The following is a 15,335-nucleotide window of genomic DNA, read 5'->3' as shown; positions in this document are numbered from 1 at the left end:
CGAGTGTTTACTTGAACAAAAAGCAAACGGCAGCATTGAAATGCTTGATAAGTTGAAGCAATCTGGAATACCAGATGGAATTTCAAGACAAATTGAGGAGCAAAGTTCAAAAACCGACGACGAAATACAAACTTTCATTCGTTTGAAACCAAAAATTCCAGAACTCAATGCAGTTTTGATGCATGATCCTGCCGATTTTTTGCACGACTTGACTGAACGCTTGAATCCTATCGACCTTAAACATGAGCAGTCATTAGATGAAGTTATATACTCTGTTGAGGATATCAAGTACGCATCATTCGCACTCAAAAAATACGCTAAGCAATTCAATAGACTAACAATTGAAAATGATGTTCTGTATCGACAGTTTTTTTATGACACTGGCAAAGTTCTGTACAATGAGTACTGCCTGCCTAAACACCTTTGGAAAGATGTAATCTATAGATTGCATAATTCGAAAATTGCTGGACACATAGGAGTAGTTAGAACTGCCTTTGAGTTCAGAAAAAGATTTTATTTTCCTGGATTGACAGAATATCTTCTAAATGCTGTCAAAAATTGCTTAACATGTATACAGACAAAAGTCTTTTCCAATAAAGCGCTAAAAAATTTTTGCAACCCTTATCATCACTACAGTCCTTTCCCGGGGACATGCTTCAAATCGACCTAGTCGGTCCACTTCGTGGAACTGTTTATAAGTATGCTTTGACTGGTATTGATGTTTTTTCGAAATACCTTTTTGCTGTACCACTCACTAATGTAAGCGCACAAAGAGTAGCACAAGAGCTCACATCAATATTTTTCCAACACAGTTATATACCACATACAATTTTGTCAGACTTAGGCAGTAGTTTTGTATCCGATTAATGCACGAGTTAGCACAATTGCTTGAAGTAAAGCTTAAACACGCCACACTTAAGCACGCGCAATCTGTAGGTGTTGTTGAGAGAGCACACGGAGCGCTGAAAAGAATTCTTAAACTCAATACGAATGAACAATGGTCCAACTGGCACAAATATGTGCCTCTAGCAACCTACATTCATAATACCTCATATTATTCGTCAATAGGTTGCACACCCACATCAATTTTTCACGGTCGTGAACCGATTAAACCCTTTGAAAATTTGAAAAATCTTGATCCAAAATCTGACTTTGTTATCCAATTGCAAGATGCTATGCAGCAAAAATTCTCCGAGAATAAGTCAAATTTAATACACGCTCATCACAAGTATCGAACATACTATGACGAAAAAGCACTTTCAAGCCCTCTAGCACTTAATTCGTTTTGCCTGCTACGTAACCCAAAGCTCATGAATCAATCTGACTTTGGATATAAATCAATGACTGTTTGGCTGCCGTTGTATCGAATTGAGAGAGTACTCACAAATTCAAACTACCTGATTCGGAAGGTTGGCACTTTGTTCACACAATGTGTACACCGTATAAGACTTAGACCCTATACACCAAACGTGAAGCCATCAGATCTTGATGACATTGATCCGGACAAATTCGTTCCTGATCCTCTTTTGGGAAAAAACAGACAAGAACCAGAAGTGTTCGATGAACAAATTCCAAAATTGCTTGAACACCACTTTATTGACGACGTGCCACAAGAAAATCAAGAAGATCAAACAGAGCAACAACCTGCAACAGTCGCACTCTTTCCCAATAGCCGCAGCAGGAGCACTGCCTGCACCTGTTGTAGCTCCAATAGTTCCCCATGTCCCTGCTCAGCCTTTTCAACCGGCAGAAGACGCGGGCAACCTACAAGGAGAGCAGATGGCCAACATTCCAATAGAAGAAAATGACGAAGTCGTAGACAACTTTGCTGAACTTCCATTTTTCCCAGAACTAAATAATGAAAGTGAAACTGAACAATTTGAACAGTTCAACGGCCAAAATTTAGACAGATAGCCACAGCAAACCACGACAGAGCCCGCCAATACGCAAGAGGAGTCACAGTCCAATGAGTACGAGCAAACAGAAACACCAATAACAATTAAGCGTGAAGCAGGACGCAATTTATTTGAAGACAAGGAAAGACAATCAAAGACTCAATCACGAAAAGTACAATTCAAAAAAGGAACACGTTCTCCACCACCTGTTTCTAAAGATCACCCGCACATGATTCGTACAATAGACGGGAAGATGTTGATTCCACATTCGCATTTAAAAAAGTGGGAAAAACAAAGTAATATTAAGCAGTCGTATATAAAAAACATGGAACGTCTAATCAAAAATCCTGATGCAGCTGAATCAAGAGCGACAAAACTTGACATCAAAAGAAGCAAAGAAGTGAAAAATCAACAATTAGGTGAAACTGAAGCACCTGGACCCAGTACTTCAACTCCTAGAACAACGTCATCAAAGGATGTTTCACCAATAACAAAACTAGCTGTTGGTTGCAGATCTAGAATCAGAAAAGCCAAAGAACAAACCAATTCCAGTAATATACAAGCAAGTCATCTGAGAGTTTTTTTATCACAAATCAAGCATTGAACAATTTGATGACACTGTAGTCCAAACTAAATCTATAGATAATTTATTAGACAAGTTAAAGCAAATGAATATTAATTTAAACCACAGCAACCTATATCACCTAACAAGTCAGTGTTCAATAGGATCTGTTATTTCTGTTTTTGACAACATCAAAAACCGGACTGTGTTCAATTTGATAAACAAAAATTCAGCATTCGAACGAACAAGTTACCCATTTCTAGCAGCATGTTTATCTACATTGAAACATCAGATAAAAGAGAAAAACATTAAAAAACTTGCTGTACAGCAATCTGATTATTCTGCAGGACTGCATTGGCCTCATGTTTGCAAAATTATTTTTGCAAAAATTGGCTTCCTTACCAATTGAATTACACATTTTCATTTTTAAAAAAAAGGTTTTCCAGTAGAAAAAGAAAGTGCAAAACAGTGCAACACATTCGTTGCTTCGATTGGTGCACTTTTCATATGGACGTCTTGTTTTCTTACTTCAAGAAACTTCGAAAAAATTAAGGTCACCAAACTCGAAAAGAAAAATCAAAAATGTCAATTTTCTATTTCAAAAATTGGTTCCAGACCCCTAAAAGGGGGGACAAACATCCTTTCTGGTCATCTCTGACTTATTGACAATGCTCTTTTTGCAAACTTTTGGCCTTTTTTCCAAACCTACCCCAGACGGCGGATTTTGCATGAAAATGACAAAGATAACATTTTTTTTTCAAAAATGACAATATTTGAATTAATTAATATCAGATTTCATAACTACGGTCAAACACTACAGTAACCGCAAATTTCCAATGAGCTTCAAACATTTCTTTATTCAACTGCTTGGAAATAAATTAATGCCAACAATGAAATTTTTATGAGTTCTGAAAAGTTTAAACCAGTTTTTAGTCTTTTTCGGTCCGCAGCCTTTTTGCAGCTCGAGGACCTATTTCGCCGTTTACTAGGCGAGAATCGAACTCATTGTCAACGCTAAAAACAAAAAAAAGAGATGAAAAAAAGGTTGATTTTCAAAAAAAAGATGGAAAAAGATGATTTTTTTTTCTAACTCGGCATTTGGCACATCAATTCAAGGTTCGCAGTGATACCCTCTCCTTGGTATGTTCTTGTTCACTAGAAGCAAGGCTGAGTGGTTGTTCTGTGAATCTAGACTATGATGGTATCTGACCCAGACCGAATTATCGTTGCCATAGTCGAAGTAGACGCAGATGTCTACATCCATCAGATATGCCAACGCCAAATACTAAATGAGACCAAGATAAAAAATTAGACCAAGCAATTTTGTGAAAGTTTGCGTTTAACAATCACCCAGTGGTCTCCCATAGGTCCCGTGCCGTTCATTGAATCGTGAATTTCGAACGGATTGATCTGATAAGCCAATGAAGGCACAATTCTTCGAAAGCCTTGAAATTTTGCATGACTTGGCGCAAGCGAAAGCACTTCGCTTTCTTCATTTCTTTACCGTTCGTTTCTAAGAACAAAAAACAAAAGGGATCGATAGGAACACACAACGATGTCAGACAATACCTGAGAGACTGTTCTTACCTGATATCTCGCCAGTTAGCAAATAGTAAACACTGGCAAACATACAAAGGCCGTACTCATCGGCCAGTTTTGTTGTCTTTACACCTAGATCTGGCGTTCCCAGTACAACGGGATCCGTTGTGTGCCCGCTAAGATTTGCCGTCCATTCTAAATCTAGCGCTGTACAAAGGTCTTGTCGCCGACGTGTACTCAAACTCGTCACAAGGAACTTATCGTATCGATGATTATCCTTGTAACAAGTTGGACAAGATCGTTTATATCTACAAACATTAGACACCGCATTTTAGTAATCGCCTAACCTAGTTGTCACTAAAAAGCAAGGGAGCACAACAAACTTACTCTTTTACTGCTTGTTCAAGGCCTCCGGTGTAAGGTGGAAGAAATAGGCCTGCCGCTGTTAAGGCCGTCACCATTGGTTTCATCTGGTCATGGTGAATGCCGTTCTTAACATGTGCAACATCGAGCACTTCCGCAACGCTCTTAACGGTTGCAACTTTTTTCCCACCACTCTCTAACGCGCCTTCACTGTTTAAATAAGAGCGCTTGAACCGCTTCGCCCAACAATCGCGGTCCACTTGCGAAGTCAAGGCAGCCTCCTTTCCTAACTTCTTGCCATTTTTGATAAAATTTATACTCCTCAACATAAGGGTTCTATCCATTTCGTCTCTGAAATAGATTTTCACGTTTTTGACACTTTGGAAACAGTAACCTTGGCAAAAAACTACGAGCCATTGAGGCTCACACATAATTTTGCAACAATTGAGCATAAGAAGCAAGTTATTGTACTATTACCTGATAAAAAGCACAATAGAAAACAATTACACTATCACAATTAAAAGTAACGTCCCTCCACCACTCACAACCGAGCACCGAGGTGTGAACTGTCAAAATTAAGGAGCAAACTAACAAAATAATTTTTTACACCTAACGCCACAGTCGGCGATACAGATTTAAACTGAATTTGTTATACTACAAATATACATGACTCTCACCTAAAAGCTCCTACACCTAATGCCACAGGCGGTACTGTTTACTGAAAATAATGTTTTACAAACATGCGTATATTTGTTCTCATACTAAAACCTGTAACAGTTGCCATAAAACTCCATTCCTTAAACACAAGCTCATAATTGTTCACATGTTTAGAAAGATGAAGTTTGCCACGTTAATGCTTAATTTCATCTTATTCTGTATTCGTACCGCTCAAACAGCAGAAGAGCGCAACTTTGATGATGTACTCGAAAAAGGAATAATTTTCAACGAAGAAACGAAAATTCTTCTGGCCGAAAAGTTCGTACCAGTTCAATTCATGGTTCCATTTCCATCGTACAACTTTTCCTTAAAACCAGAGTTGAATACATTACTCAGACGCCTAAATGACATGTGGAAATTACCATCTATCCACTGCCCACTTGATTTCTCATCTAGTTTTAATGGAAATGCCTCATCTTTCAATGTTAATTGGATCATGTCAAAGATAGAGAAAGAAGTCAATAAGTCGCGTCTGGATGTTCAACTCATTCGAAACGAAACTTCAACCTTTCTCCAAAACAGTGATGAAATCAGAGGAACAAACAACCGAGTTAAACGAGGAGCACATGTCGCAGTCGCTGCTATGGCTGGAATAGGGCTCTTTGGTTCTGGTGTCCTCATGGGAAATGGAGGCGGATGCGGTCTCTCTGGCATTTTTGGATCATGCCAGGACAGAGCTAAAGAGAATGCAGCTAATATTGATCGACTATACGGTTTCACTTCATCACTGACGGACTACGTAATGCAGATAAACTGCAACTGATGAAAAGTTTTTCTTAGTTGGGAATGAATTGAAAGAGATTAGAGAGACACAAAAGCAGATGACAGAGACACAGAACAAAAATTGGTCTATTATAGAGGAACAATTTAACGTTTTCGAGGGCAACTTTCACGTTCTACGAGACTGCACCCAAATGCTGTTCTCGAACCAACAGCTCAATTTCAACTTCGACACAGCAGCTTCTCTTCTCTCAGTGCTATATGCGGACGTCAAAAGCTATAGAACAGCTCTCTATACGGATCGGATGAATGTCCTAAATGCCATCCCAACGTTACTACAACAACATTTACCAATGTCCTTGGTACCCAAGGAGTCTCTACTTGCTATACTGAAATCTGTCGCTGCTGACCAGTCTTTAGGTGGTAGCAGATTGCCCTTAGCCATACCGCCAACAGATTTATCACATTATGACGCAAAATTTCTTCGAGATGTCGTGACTTTGGATGAAGGACTAGTTCTTACACTTGCCATTCCGTTGGCCTCGCGACAAAATGTTTTTTCTACGTACCAGGCGCAAATAGTTCCGATGCCCAGCCAGAACCTCGTATGGCAACCCGATGGGTCATAGAAGCGCCCTATCTTGCCATATCAGAGGATCAAATGGAATCGGTAACACTTTCAAAAGATCAGTTTGAGGCATGTCTAGGTCAGCTAGATACCGAATATGCCATGAGACTATCGCTACCCAAACGAATCATCCTTCTTGCCTGGCAACCCTCTTGGTTAGTTCGACCCTAAAAGCAGCGGAGACTTGCGACACGGAAGTATTTTACCTTCCTACGCAAGTGAATGCTGCCAATTTAGGATACGGCATTTGGCTAATCTATTCGGCTTCAGATTCTTATGAAATGCGTGAGTACAGTCTTGATTCTGTACATAAGTCATGGAACAGAATAATTCCGGGATAAAAGATATGGATTATAACAGTCGAATGCAACTATCAAATAATTGTTCTGAGAAAAGTGAGAGCAGAGCTGATTCGAAGCCCAAAAATAAAGTCAAGTGATGACTTAATTCAGATTGCGAGACCAATCACTGCTGATATGAGAACGTTAAAGCCTACACTGGTGTCTGAATTCAAAGAATAAGTCCCATTAAAGATGTCTTTGTCGCTTACAGTTATTGTTTTCATTGGGAACATCATTTTACACATTTTGTTTCTCTATCTTTATCACAGATTTAAGATCATTCGTAAATTTGTTCCTTCATTCCTCAAATCACAAAATGATGACATTGCTGTCAAACCAGTCATAAGTGTGAAGGACAACATTACTGCTGATGCCATTCCACAAAAATGGAAAGAGAACTATCACATCCTGACTGAAGCCACTAGACCGAGAAGTAAATCTCGCTCATGCACATCATTATCTACGTTGAACAAAACCGTAGAATCAAATTCAGACCCATGTCTCTCACAAACTTGTTCTCAACGCATTGAAACTGATCTCTGAATTAGTGCAGTTGTATTGTAATTTATAATGTGCACTACCAAACTCCTATACTGCGACAGATCACTTCATTAACTATTATTCGGTTGGAGTGGAGCAATTTCTTCTGATCTTATCATATGCTACTATTGTTGGACGATCATTTATTCTTTTATACTCGCATGTATTCTTTCTAACTGGTATGGAACTGTGGCAAACTTCTACTCTTTTACGGATTTGAGCTTCGTCGCTGAATGGTGGATACCGAAATTTTTCGAGCCCGGAAGTCTCCCTGAGGAGGGGAGTATGACGTAGCTCAAACCCAAGTTCAAACTTTGACCTTTTACTGTTATTTATCTAACTCTTATTATGTCATCATTTTGTTCACATTATTACATAATTGAACTTTACTACTGAATTCCAATCAACTTTGGAAAAATCTGTTTAATATTTGCCTATATTTGAATGTAAATAACAAGATATTAAAATTGTAACAGACAAAATAGTTGCTCGCTAATAAACAGTTGTATTACTGAAATAAAGTTTTTACCAGAGGAGATCTTCAGTTGTCGAAAGTGATTGTCGACTCACCCATTCGAAGATCCAAACCGCTAAAGCTATCCAATAGTGAATAATAAAAAAAACCAGCAAAATCGTTAAATTGTAATAGGTGCTCAGCACAATTTCGTTCGCTAAAATGTTGAAGCTGTAATGCTGTGAACAACCATCGTTAATTCAGCAACGTATTCGTTCTTGCTAGAAAAGTTGTTATTTGAAAGAGTTTACCCGAGTAAACAAATCAATTTGATCAATTAGAATTGCTGTCAACCAAAATGAACAACCACTAGCGAATACATAATATTTGAGCACATGATACCGGATGCATATTGAATATGGTTCTTCAAAATTTTCCAAAAGTCGAAACGTTGACTGCGGTGACTTTTTGGGGAAAAAACGGATTTCTGTTTCTGCCCTGCCTGTGAAAAATTCCAATTTTCTTAAGGGAAATCCAAGTTTAGGGAAAATCAAAATTAATGAATGAAAAGGGTTTCCGTAGGTCGAATGAGAAGTTAAGGTCCTTTTTACATGTTTGTCGAAATGTTGCATCAATGTGCTTTGCTATTAGCAAGAAAACGGTTGATAAATGAACTGCAATTGTGTCGAGTATAGTTTGTAGCGAACGTTCGATTAATCTCTCTTAAATCTTAAGTTTGTTCCAGACCTGCAGCTGAAGATTACTGAAAAGAAGCACAGAATGCGTACAGATGGCAAGTTCACTTGGCGTATCAACGATTACGCGAGAACCCTCAGAGCCCAAAAGGGTACTGAAGACGTGGAGAAGATGTCCATGGTATCCCAGCACTTCCAGACTCCGAGTGGGCACGAGTTCCGGCTCAGGGTTTTCCTGAATGGAACTGGAAAAGGGAAAAACAACTTTCTCAGCATGTTCATACAGTGCTACAGGTTATCTGATTGCATCATAGATTTATTTGGTCACCCTAGTCATTTTCATTTAAAAATTGAATTGCATTGGGCGCTGTCTTTTTTACGACTCGTAGAGGCATTATGGTTTTCTGTTTAATTGCTCTTGAACGAAGTTCATAGCAATCATTGTAAACGTTTGTGCCTTTTTTTTGCAAAATTTTTTCGCTTGAGTTTTGACCTTTCGAGTGACTTTTACGCCCTTGACTTTTAGCGTTTCGCGTGATCTAAAATACTCTCTCAATCACAATTTCAAGCAGCTGAAATCAATTGGCGGCAATGTAATACTAAAAGTCAAATGAAAAGTGCGCCGAATCTGGTGCTATTTTTCACATTGGAAGCCCACTATTGAACTTCTCAGTTCCATTTAGGCTCCCCCCTCCGACTGAAGCAGGCTGCAATTGATTAGAGCTCTCACGAGTCGTTTGAGAGCAATTCTTACGTTTAGTCGGTTACGTTTTTACTTGAAGAGAGATTTCTTTTCGTATATACTGCTGTTTTTGACGGAGCGAGAAATTGATGTGATACAATTTTCTGCAAGCGTGCAAAATTATGTGTTGAAATGCGGCTTTTTCCAGAAGTTTTTTTAAACTATTTTTTAGCATAGATTCGAATAGGCTATGTCAACATTTCCATTCGCAACTTTTTATTGTCTTTCATGATTTTGATTATTGATGTGTTTTATGAAAATTTAAATTTTTTCAGCCATTTTGGGATTTTTAGGCTGTAGGGTTATTGGGAGAAAGAGTTCTTTGATTCGTTTTCAGAATTCTTCATTATCTTTTTGTTTTGATTTCTGCTGTTTTTCAAGGTCTGTTCGCGCAATTTCATGTTTTTCAAAGTCAAACTGAAGTTATGATTTTGGTCACACCGAAACAGGAAGTGGAGTGAAAATTCAACTGTGTCTGCTGCGTGAATGTTCTGCACGCTACTTTTAAAGTAGAGGGAGAAAACGGTATTTATCGAAAATTCGTTTTCTTGCTGGTGATTTTTTGTTTTCGTTTTCTTGCAATTTGACTTCGTTTTACTCTTTGTTAAATTTTTGATTGGGTTGTTTTTAAATTGTCTTCCAAATCCATCCATAGTCCATTATAAGTGATGAAAATTTAATTCAATGAAAATTCTATCAGTTGTAGGCCGGGACTTGTCTTGCTATGTTTTTAATTGCTCTCAAACGAAGATTGTAGCAATTATATGAGTCCTGTCGGTCTTTTTGCGATTTTTCGCTTGACCAGCTTTTCGGCTGACGCATTTGACTTTTTGTCCTCAAAAAGGGGATAACCAGGTAGCGCTCAGCGGTCCTTAAGTTCTCTTAGAGTTTTTCTGCTCACTAGTCTTCAGGTATGCTATTCACAGAATCTGTTTATATTTATGAGACTTATATTTATTTGAGACTTATATTTATGGTGCGAAGGGTGGTTCTGAGAGATTGACCCCACTGTTGCCCCTCGCCCCACTGTTGCCACCCCATCAGCCCCCCGGTGCACCCCCACCCCCCGCCTGCTGCGCTCACTTAACGCCCCTTCCACTAAGCTAAAGCTAGCCTCACGAAACCGTGCCGAGCTACTGACGAAGCCAATTGCTCGCCGTCGTTTGAGAGCAATTCGCCCGACGTTAGTCGATTATGTTTTGTATCGTTCTTTTGTTACGATCATATGACGTCGTCGTCATTTGAAATCTCTTTGTGCTCTTGATGATGTAATTAATAACCGCCGTCAGCCTCAATGCCTATTATTTAGGCGCTCTCTTCTTTTTAATTCGCTTTGTCTTTTGATCACGTTTTTCGTACGTCACGGTTTTCATGCTTGACTTCTGACTTACTTTACTCACTGTTTCAACGGAATGGATTTTAAATTCGTTCACGTATTGAATTACGTAATGTAGTGAATACGGTCAGAGTCAACAGCAAAGTCAGAAGAAATGCGATTAACATATAAAGCCCGGTCATTAAGTCATGGTGCATTAGGTTCTCAAAGTTCATTAAAGCTATGGCTACCTAGAACTAATTATGCCTAATAGAATTCATTTCAGAAGCTGAAATAAGTTTTATTTTAGAAACTATTTGAAACTCAACGCCAAATAAGAACGCTTTGACGATTAGAAAATTCTCAGTTTCTACGTCTTAATTTTTTCTGTTTTAATCACAAAGTGTGTCAAATGGGTCAACGGTGGCTATTTTCCGTCAATTTGCCGACTGTGTTTCGATTGAATTGAGTGAGTGACATCGCTTTAACTCTTGAATGAGCGGATTTTCTTGATTCGCATGATTGTTTTTGGTAACGCGTGACTGACCTCACATTAAAAAAAATGTTTTTCCTCACTATGAAAATGGCTTTTCTTTAATTAAAGAAGATAAAGTTAATCGAGTGTTAACTGGATATTTGAGAAGAGCTAATAGAAACAGCAATAAGTTATACAGATTTTTGATCAAATTTAACATCGCAGCAAATACTAAAAAGCAATTTCTCCTTTTCGGTATTTTTTGGCAGATCTACGAAGCTATCACGGCTGTTTTTCGGCATTCTAACAGCTGTGTTTTATATTTTTCATTGATAAAATATATCTTTTTTGTTAAGAACCTAACTTTGTGGCTCTTAATTGTAACATATAGAGAGCGTTTGTTTGCAAGATCTTTGATTGGCTTGTCTTATGCAGCCATTGCTTAATTTGTGCACGAATGTCATAACTCCGTTCTTTCTTATCGCATTTTTAAAAGTTGTAATTTTGACAAATTTACATTTTTTCACTGTTGGCTTTATATTTTCGCATGTGTACATGTTTATAACATCTGAAATGATTGATTTCAGGTCAGAATACGACGACATTCTTGAGTACCCTTTCCATGCAGTCATTGTATTCAGAGTTTTTGACCAGAGCGCGAGGCCAGAAAAGAAACACCATAAACTGATGTTCAGAACCAACAATTCGCCCTGCTTTCAACGCCCTGGTAGAACGCAAGAGTACACCCCGGAGAATGGTCTTGCCCAGTTACTATCTCATGAACTGATAAACAAAATTCCCGATAGCCCCACCGATGGACCTCGGTACCTTGACAACGATACCATTTTTGTTGGTTGCGAGATCCTGCAGAACGCTTAGAAAATAGTTTTTGTGCGTTTAGTTTTCCTTGTTTCCTTGTTTATAGAAAAAAATTATCTTCTGACTTTTTATAATTTGTTGTCTTTTTGTATCTCTGGTTGTTATTCATTCAACGCGCTATTTTGCCTGATAATACATATTACATATCTCGAGTTTTGCGTTAATTACTGTTTTCAATTTCTAAAACAACGTTTGTAGCTATTTTGGCAGAAGATTAATGTTTTGTTCATTTTTGTCTGAGTAGCAAAAAAGATGCTTTGATAAATCCCGAAGTGTGAAAATGTTAGAATAAATTGAGTACTTAATTAAGCATAATGTATCGCCGTGAAAGGGTTCCAAATGATAGATAACGAAATGTTTAAAACTTCTTACAGTAGTGGAGTATGGTTTCTGAGACAGTTCAAAATTTTTTAGCTCTGACAATTATGTTGAATTTGTTTTCTAATAGAATCCATCCTTTGTTTGGGTTGATTTTTATTCTGAGCAAAAAAATTACTGGTTAATTGGAATTATAGTTAATTGCCCTCAAACGAAGTTTGTAGCAATTATATTAATCCTGTTTTTTATAGCTGCGAAGCTGTAAGCTGAGCGAAGCTATATTGCGGTGCTCTTGGTTCTTTTTTGTTTTGTCGTCTGACGCTCTTTTTTTGTTTTACATTTGTTCACACAGCTAAGCTGAAAAGTCAAATTTTCTGAATGACTTCTTCCTCTCATTAACGGCATTTGCGCGCGTGACGTCATTTCTCACTCGCTTTAGCAAAAGTTTTTAGGTTATTTGCGTGATTAGATTTTGATCATACGTGACTTACCTCACTCAATAAAATGACTTTTGCACTTTAAAACTTAAGTTTAATTTGAATTTGTTTAAGGTCAAAGGAACTCATTTGTGCAGTAAAGGTCCCTAATAAGAGGCTTCTGCGGAATGAATTTTAACAAGCTTTATTAATCTATCGCTGAATGTTTTTTACCTAGTTTTTTTGAGCGGAGTCGATTTTTCAATTTAGATCTGTATCTGTTTCTATCTCTATTATATGGCACGCAGGTCTATTCTTTCGCAGCTATTCCGGCAATCTGCCGTCTATGTTTATGCGGTTTGTTGCTTGACCGATTTTTCGTCAGGTAGCGCCCAGTGAGCTTTAAATGCTCTCATAGCCTTTCAGCTCACTAGTCGCCAATTATGCGATTCGCAGCAACTGTTTGGGAGACTTTTGCTTATGGTGTGAAGGGTGATTCTTAGGGGTTGACCCCTCACAACACCACCTTCAACATTAATCCACTCACTTTACCCCCCTAATCCCCACCGCGGTACAGCGTTTAGGACGTAAGAGCCCCGTGCATGAGTTGTGCTTGAACAAACCAAAGTTGTGCTTGAACAAACATTTTTGCGTTTTTGTTCTCGAACATTGCTCTTTTTCTCGGTCCACTTCTTACGGTGTCTGTGATCCAAGTTTCGCTCTTTATTTTGAAATCAGGTATGCTGTTAACATAAAGTCAATCGTATGCAAAGCCAGTAAAGCTTCGTGGTTAAGATGTTAGAATGTGATCCGGGATCCTTCGGGTTTTTTCTTGCAAGTTAAAATGTTAGAATGTCTCAGGTCCATTTGCTTGCGCATCCTTCTTAGTTAAACCGCCCCGCATGTTGTGTGACAGCGATTTGTCTGACGTCAATCGATTTTAGCTCGTAGTTGAGCACAATAATAAATTTGATTAAAATCAACAGTACGAGAAAATAATTCGCAAATATAATTAAATAGGGGAACTTGGTTAATTATAATAAGCTATAAGGGACAGTGGGTTCGTAAAAACGAGTCAAGGTAAAGAAAAAAATGTATTCGAAAATGAAGTAAGATAATGTGGCTCAAGTAACTCGTGAAGTTATCTTAACTGGATCGTAATAACAGGCCAATCACAGTTGTCTGTTTTACACTAATAACTACATTTTTTTGGATTGTTAGTTTGTAGGAACGAGCTGATCCAAAATTTCTTTCCATGTGTTAATCATAACTGAAGCGTGCGAGAATATCAATTCGCACAAAGGTTTTACGGAAATTAGTGGTCAAAGATATTTTACTTGAAATAAGCGTAAAGATTGTCGGTTGATGAAAAGTTGACTAAAATCCAGAGGCAAACAGATGAGTAAAAGTCGTCTGTAAAATGTTGAATGGAAAGTCGTCAGTTTGTATACAACAATCTGTCTAGACAAAAAACATAGTTCTGTAATTGTGAGCGAGGGATTCCATCAGAGGAAATCATTACAATTTCATAAAGTTTTCTATGATTTTTCCATGCCCAGCGTTAAATGGTAATGGGACATTCAATGATCCATCGATGGATTTCTCTGAAATTCCCATGATCCATCGATGGGATTCTATGGGACTCCAACCCGGGCAGTTACTAAAACAAGATGTTTCAATTGGAATATCAATGTTTATAGACAGTAAAGGTAAAGTTTAGCAGGTCGCGCGCAAAAAGTTTCCGTACGCCATACGGTTTTCCCTTGGAAAAGGAAAGTGGCACGAAATATCCAACGCGAAATGCTGGCCATCTGCTGAACACTGCATCCTTTGGTGCCGTCGGCTGCGGGATATTCTGCAGGTTAATTTTTGTTCCAATTTCTAGGGATGAAAAAACCGCCGAGAATTGGGGCTGAAAAACCGTGGAAAACTTAGAAAGCGATGTGGTAGCTCAGGTTTTCTTTACCAACAGAGAACTGATGTAATTTTTACCAGGAGACTGACTACCTTTTTCGCCACTCTTTTCTGGCAAATCGAGCCAGATGAACCTCATGCAAATTGGGGTGTAGTTTAAGGTTTGTCCTTGTACTTATTTTTTGTTGCCATCCTATGGCTTAAGGGAACCAACCCTTACCCATTCAGAACCTCCGATTCTGAGCTGATGTTAACTAAATATGTACATGTTCAGAACTTATTCAAAGAAGAGTCAACTTTGAATTGCACGCGATCACCGATGCCTCTGAATCTGTGCTATTAGCGGTCTGGTTTGTAAGTATAGAATACTCTTGTTTTTCTGTCTGGTTTTTTAAAAGGTTCGTTATTGAAAAGGCAAAAATTTTAAGCCGCACGTTTTTGTGACTCTTTTTTTGGTTACTTGCGTTTTGTTTAGTTGTTTTTTTCATCAGAACAGGGAGTCAACCATCAAATTGCCAATGCTGTTACTTAGTAGTTGCGTCAATAATTGGGATATTCTTGTGCTGACCGTTAGACAATTTGTTATGTTTTCTCAATTCAGTGAAATAGTCTGAGCGAATTTGGCACTATGGTCTGAGCTATCATCTGGGTGAGAGCCGTAATCGACAATTTTTCGCCTTTGTCAATAGCCGCCGTCAGCCATTGGTTGTTGTTTACATGTGATCTTTTTTTGCACCTTAATGGATTTGGATTGTTTTGGAACTTTTTTTTTCAAAATTATGTTCACGGGTTTTTCGACGTAGTCTTATTAGACGCGCAAAG

At 38.2% G+C, this 15,335-nt stretch overlaps 1 protein-coding gene across 9 annotated transcripts in view; it reads left to right on the top strand.

The window, feature by feature from the left end:
- LOC142334791 (TNF receptor-associated factor 1-like) overlaps nt 1-12,017 on the top strand; it is a 35,219-nt gene extending 23,202 nt beyond the window's left edge. For all 9 annotated transcript variants that reach the window (XM_075383092.1, XM_075383090.1, XM_075383085.1 and 6 more), the window contains exons 7-8: nt 8,505-8,748; nt 11,574-12,017. In XM_075383092.1, the coding sequence (XP_075239207.1) occupies nt 8,505-8,748; nt 11,574-11,865 (536 nt within the window). In that variant the 3' untranslated portion in view covers nt 11,866-12,017. The remainder of the gene's footprint in view (nt 1-8,504; nt 8,749-11,573) is intronic.
- The last annotated feature ends 3,318 nt before the right edge of the window (nt 12,018-15,335 follow it).

The sequence above is a fragment of the Convolutriloba macropyga genome, chromosome 2, assembly GCF_964194025.1.
Source record: "Convolutriloba macropyga chromosome 2, txConMacr16.3, whole genome shotgun sequence".
In the NCBI taxonomy this organism is placed as follows: Eukaryota; Metazoa; Xenacoelomorpha; order Acoela; family Convolutidae; genus Convolutriloba; species Convolutriloba macropyga.
Note: the sequence above shows the minus strand (reverse complement) of the source record. Positions and strands in the feature narration are given on the sequence as shown.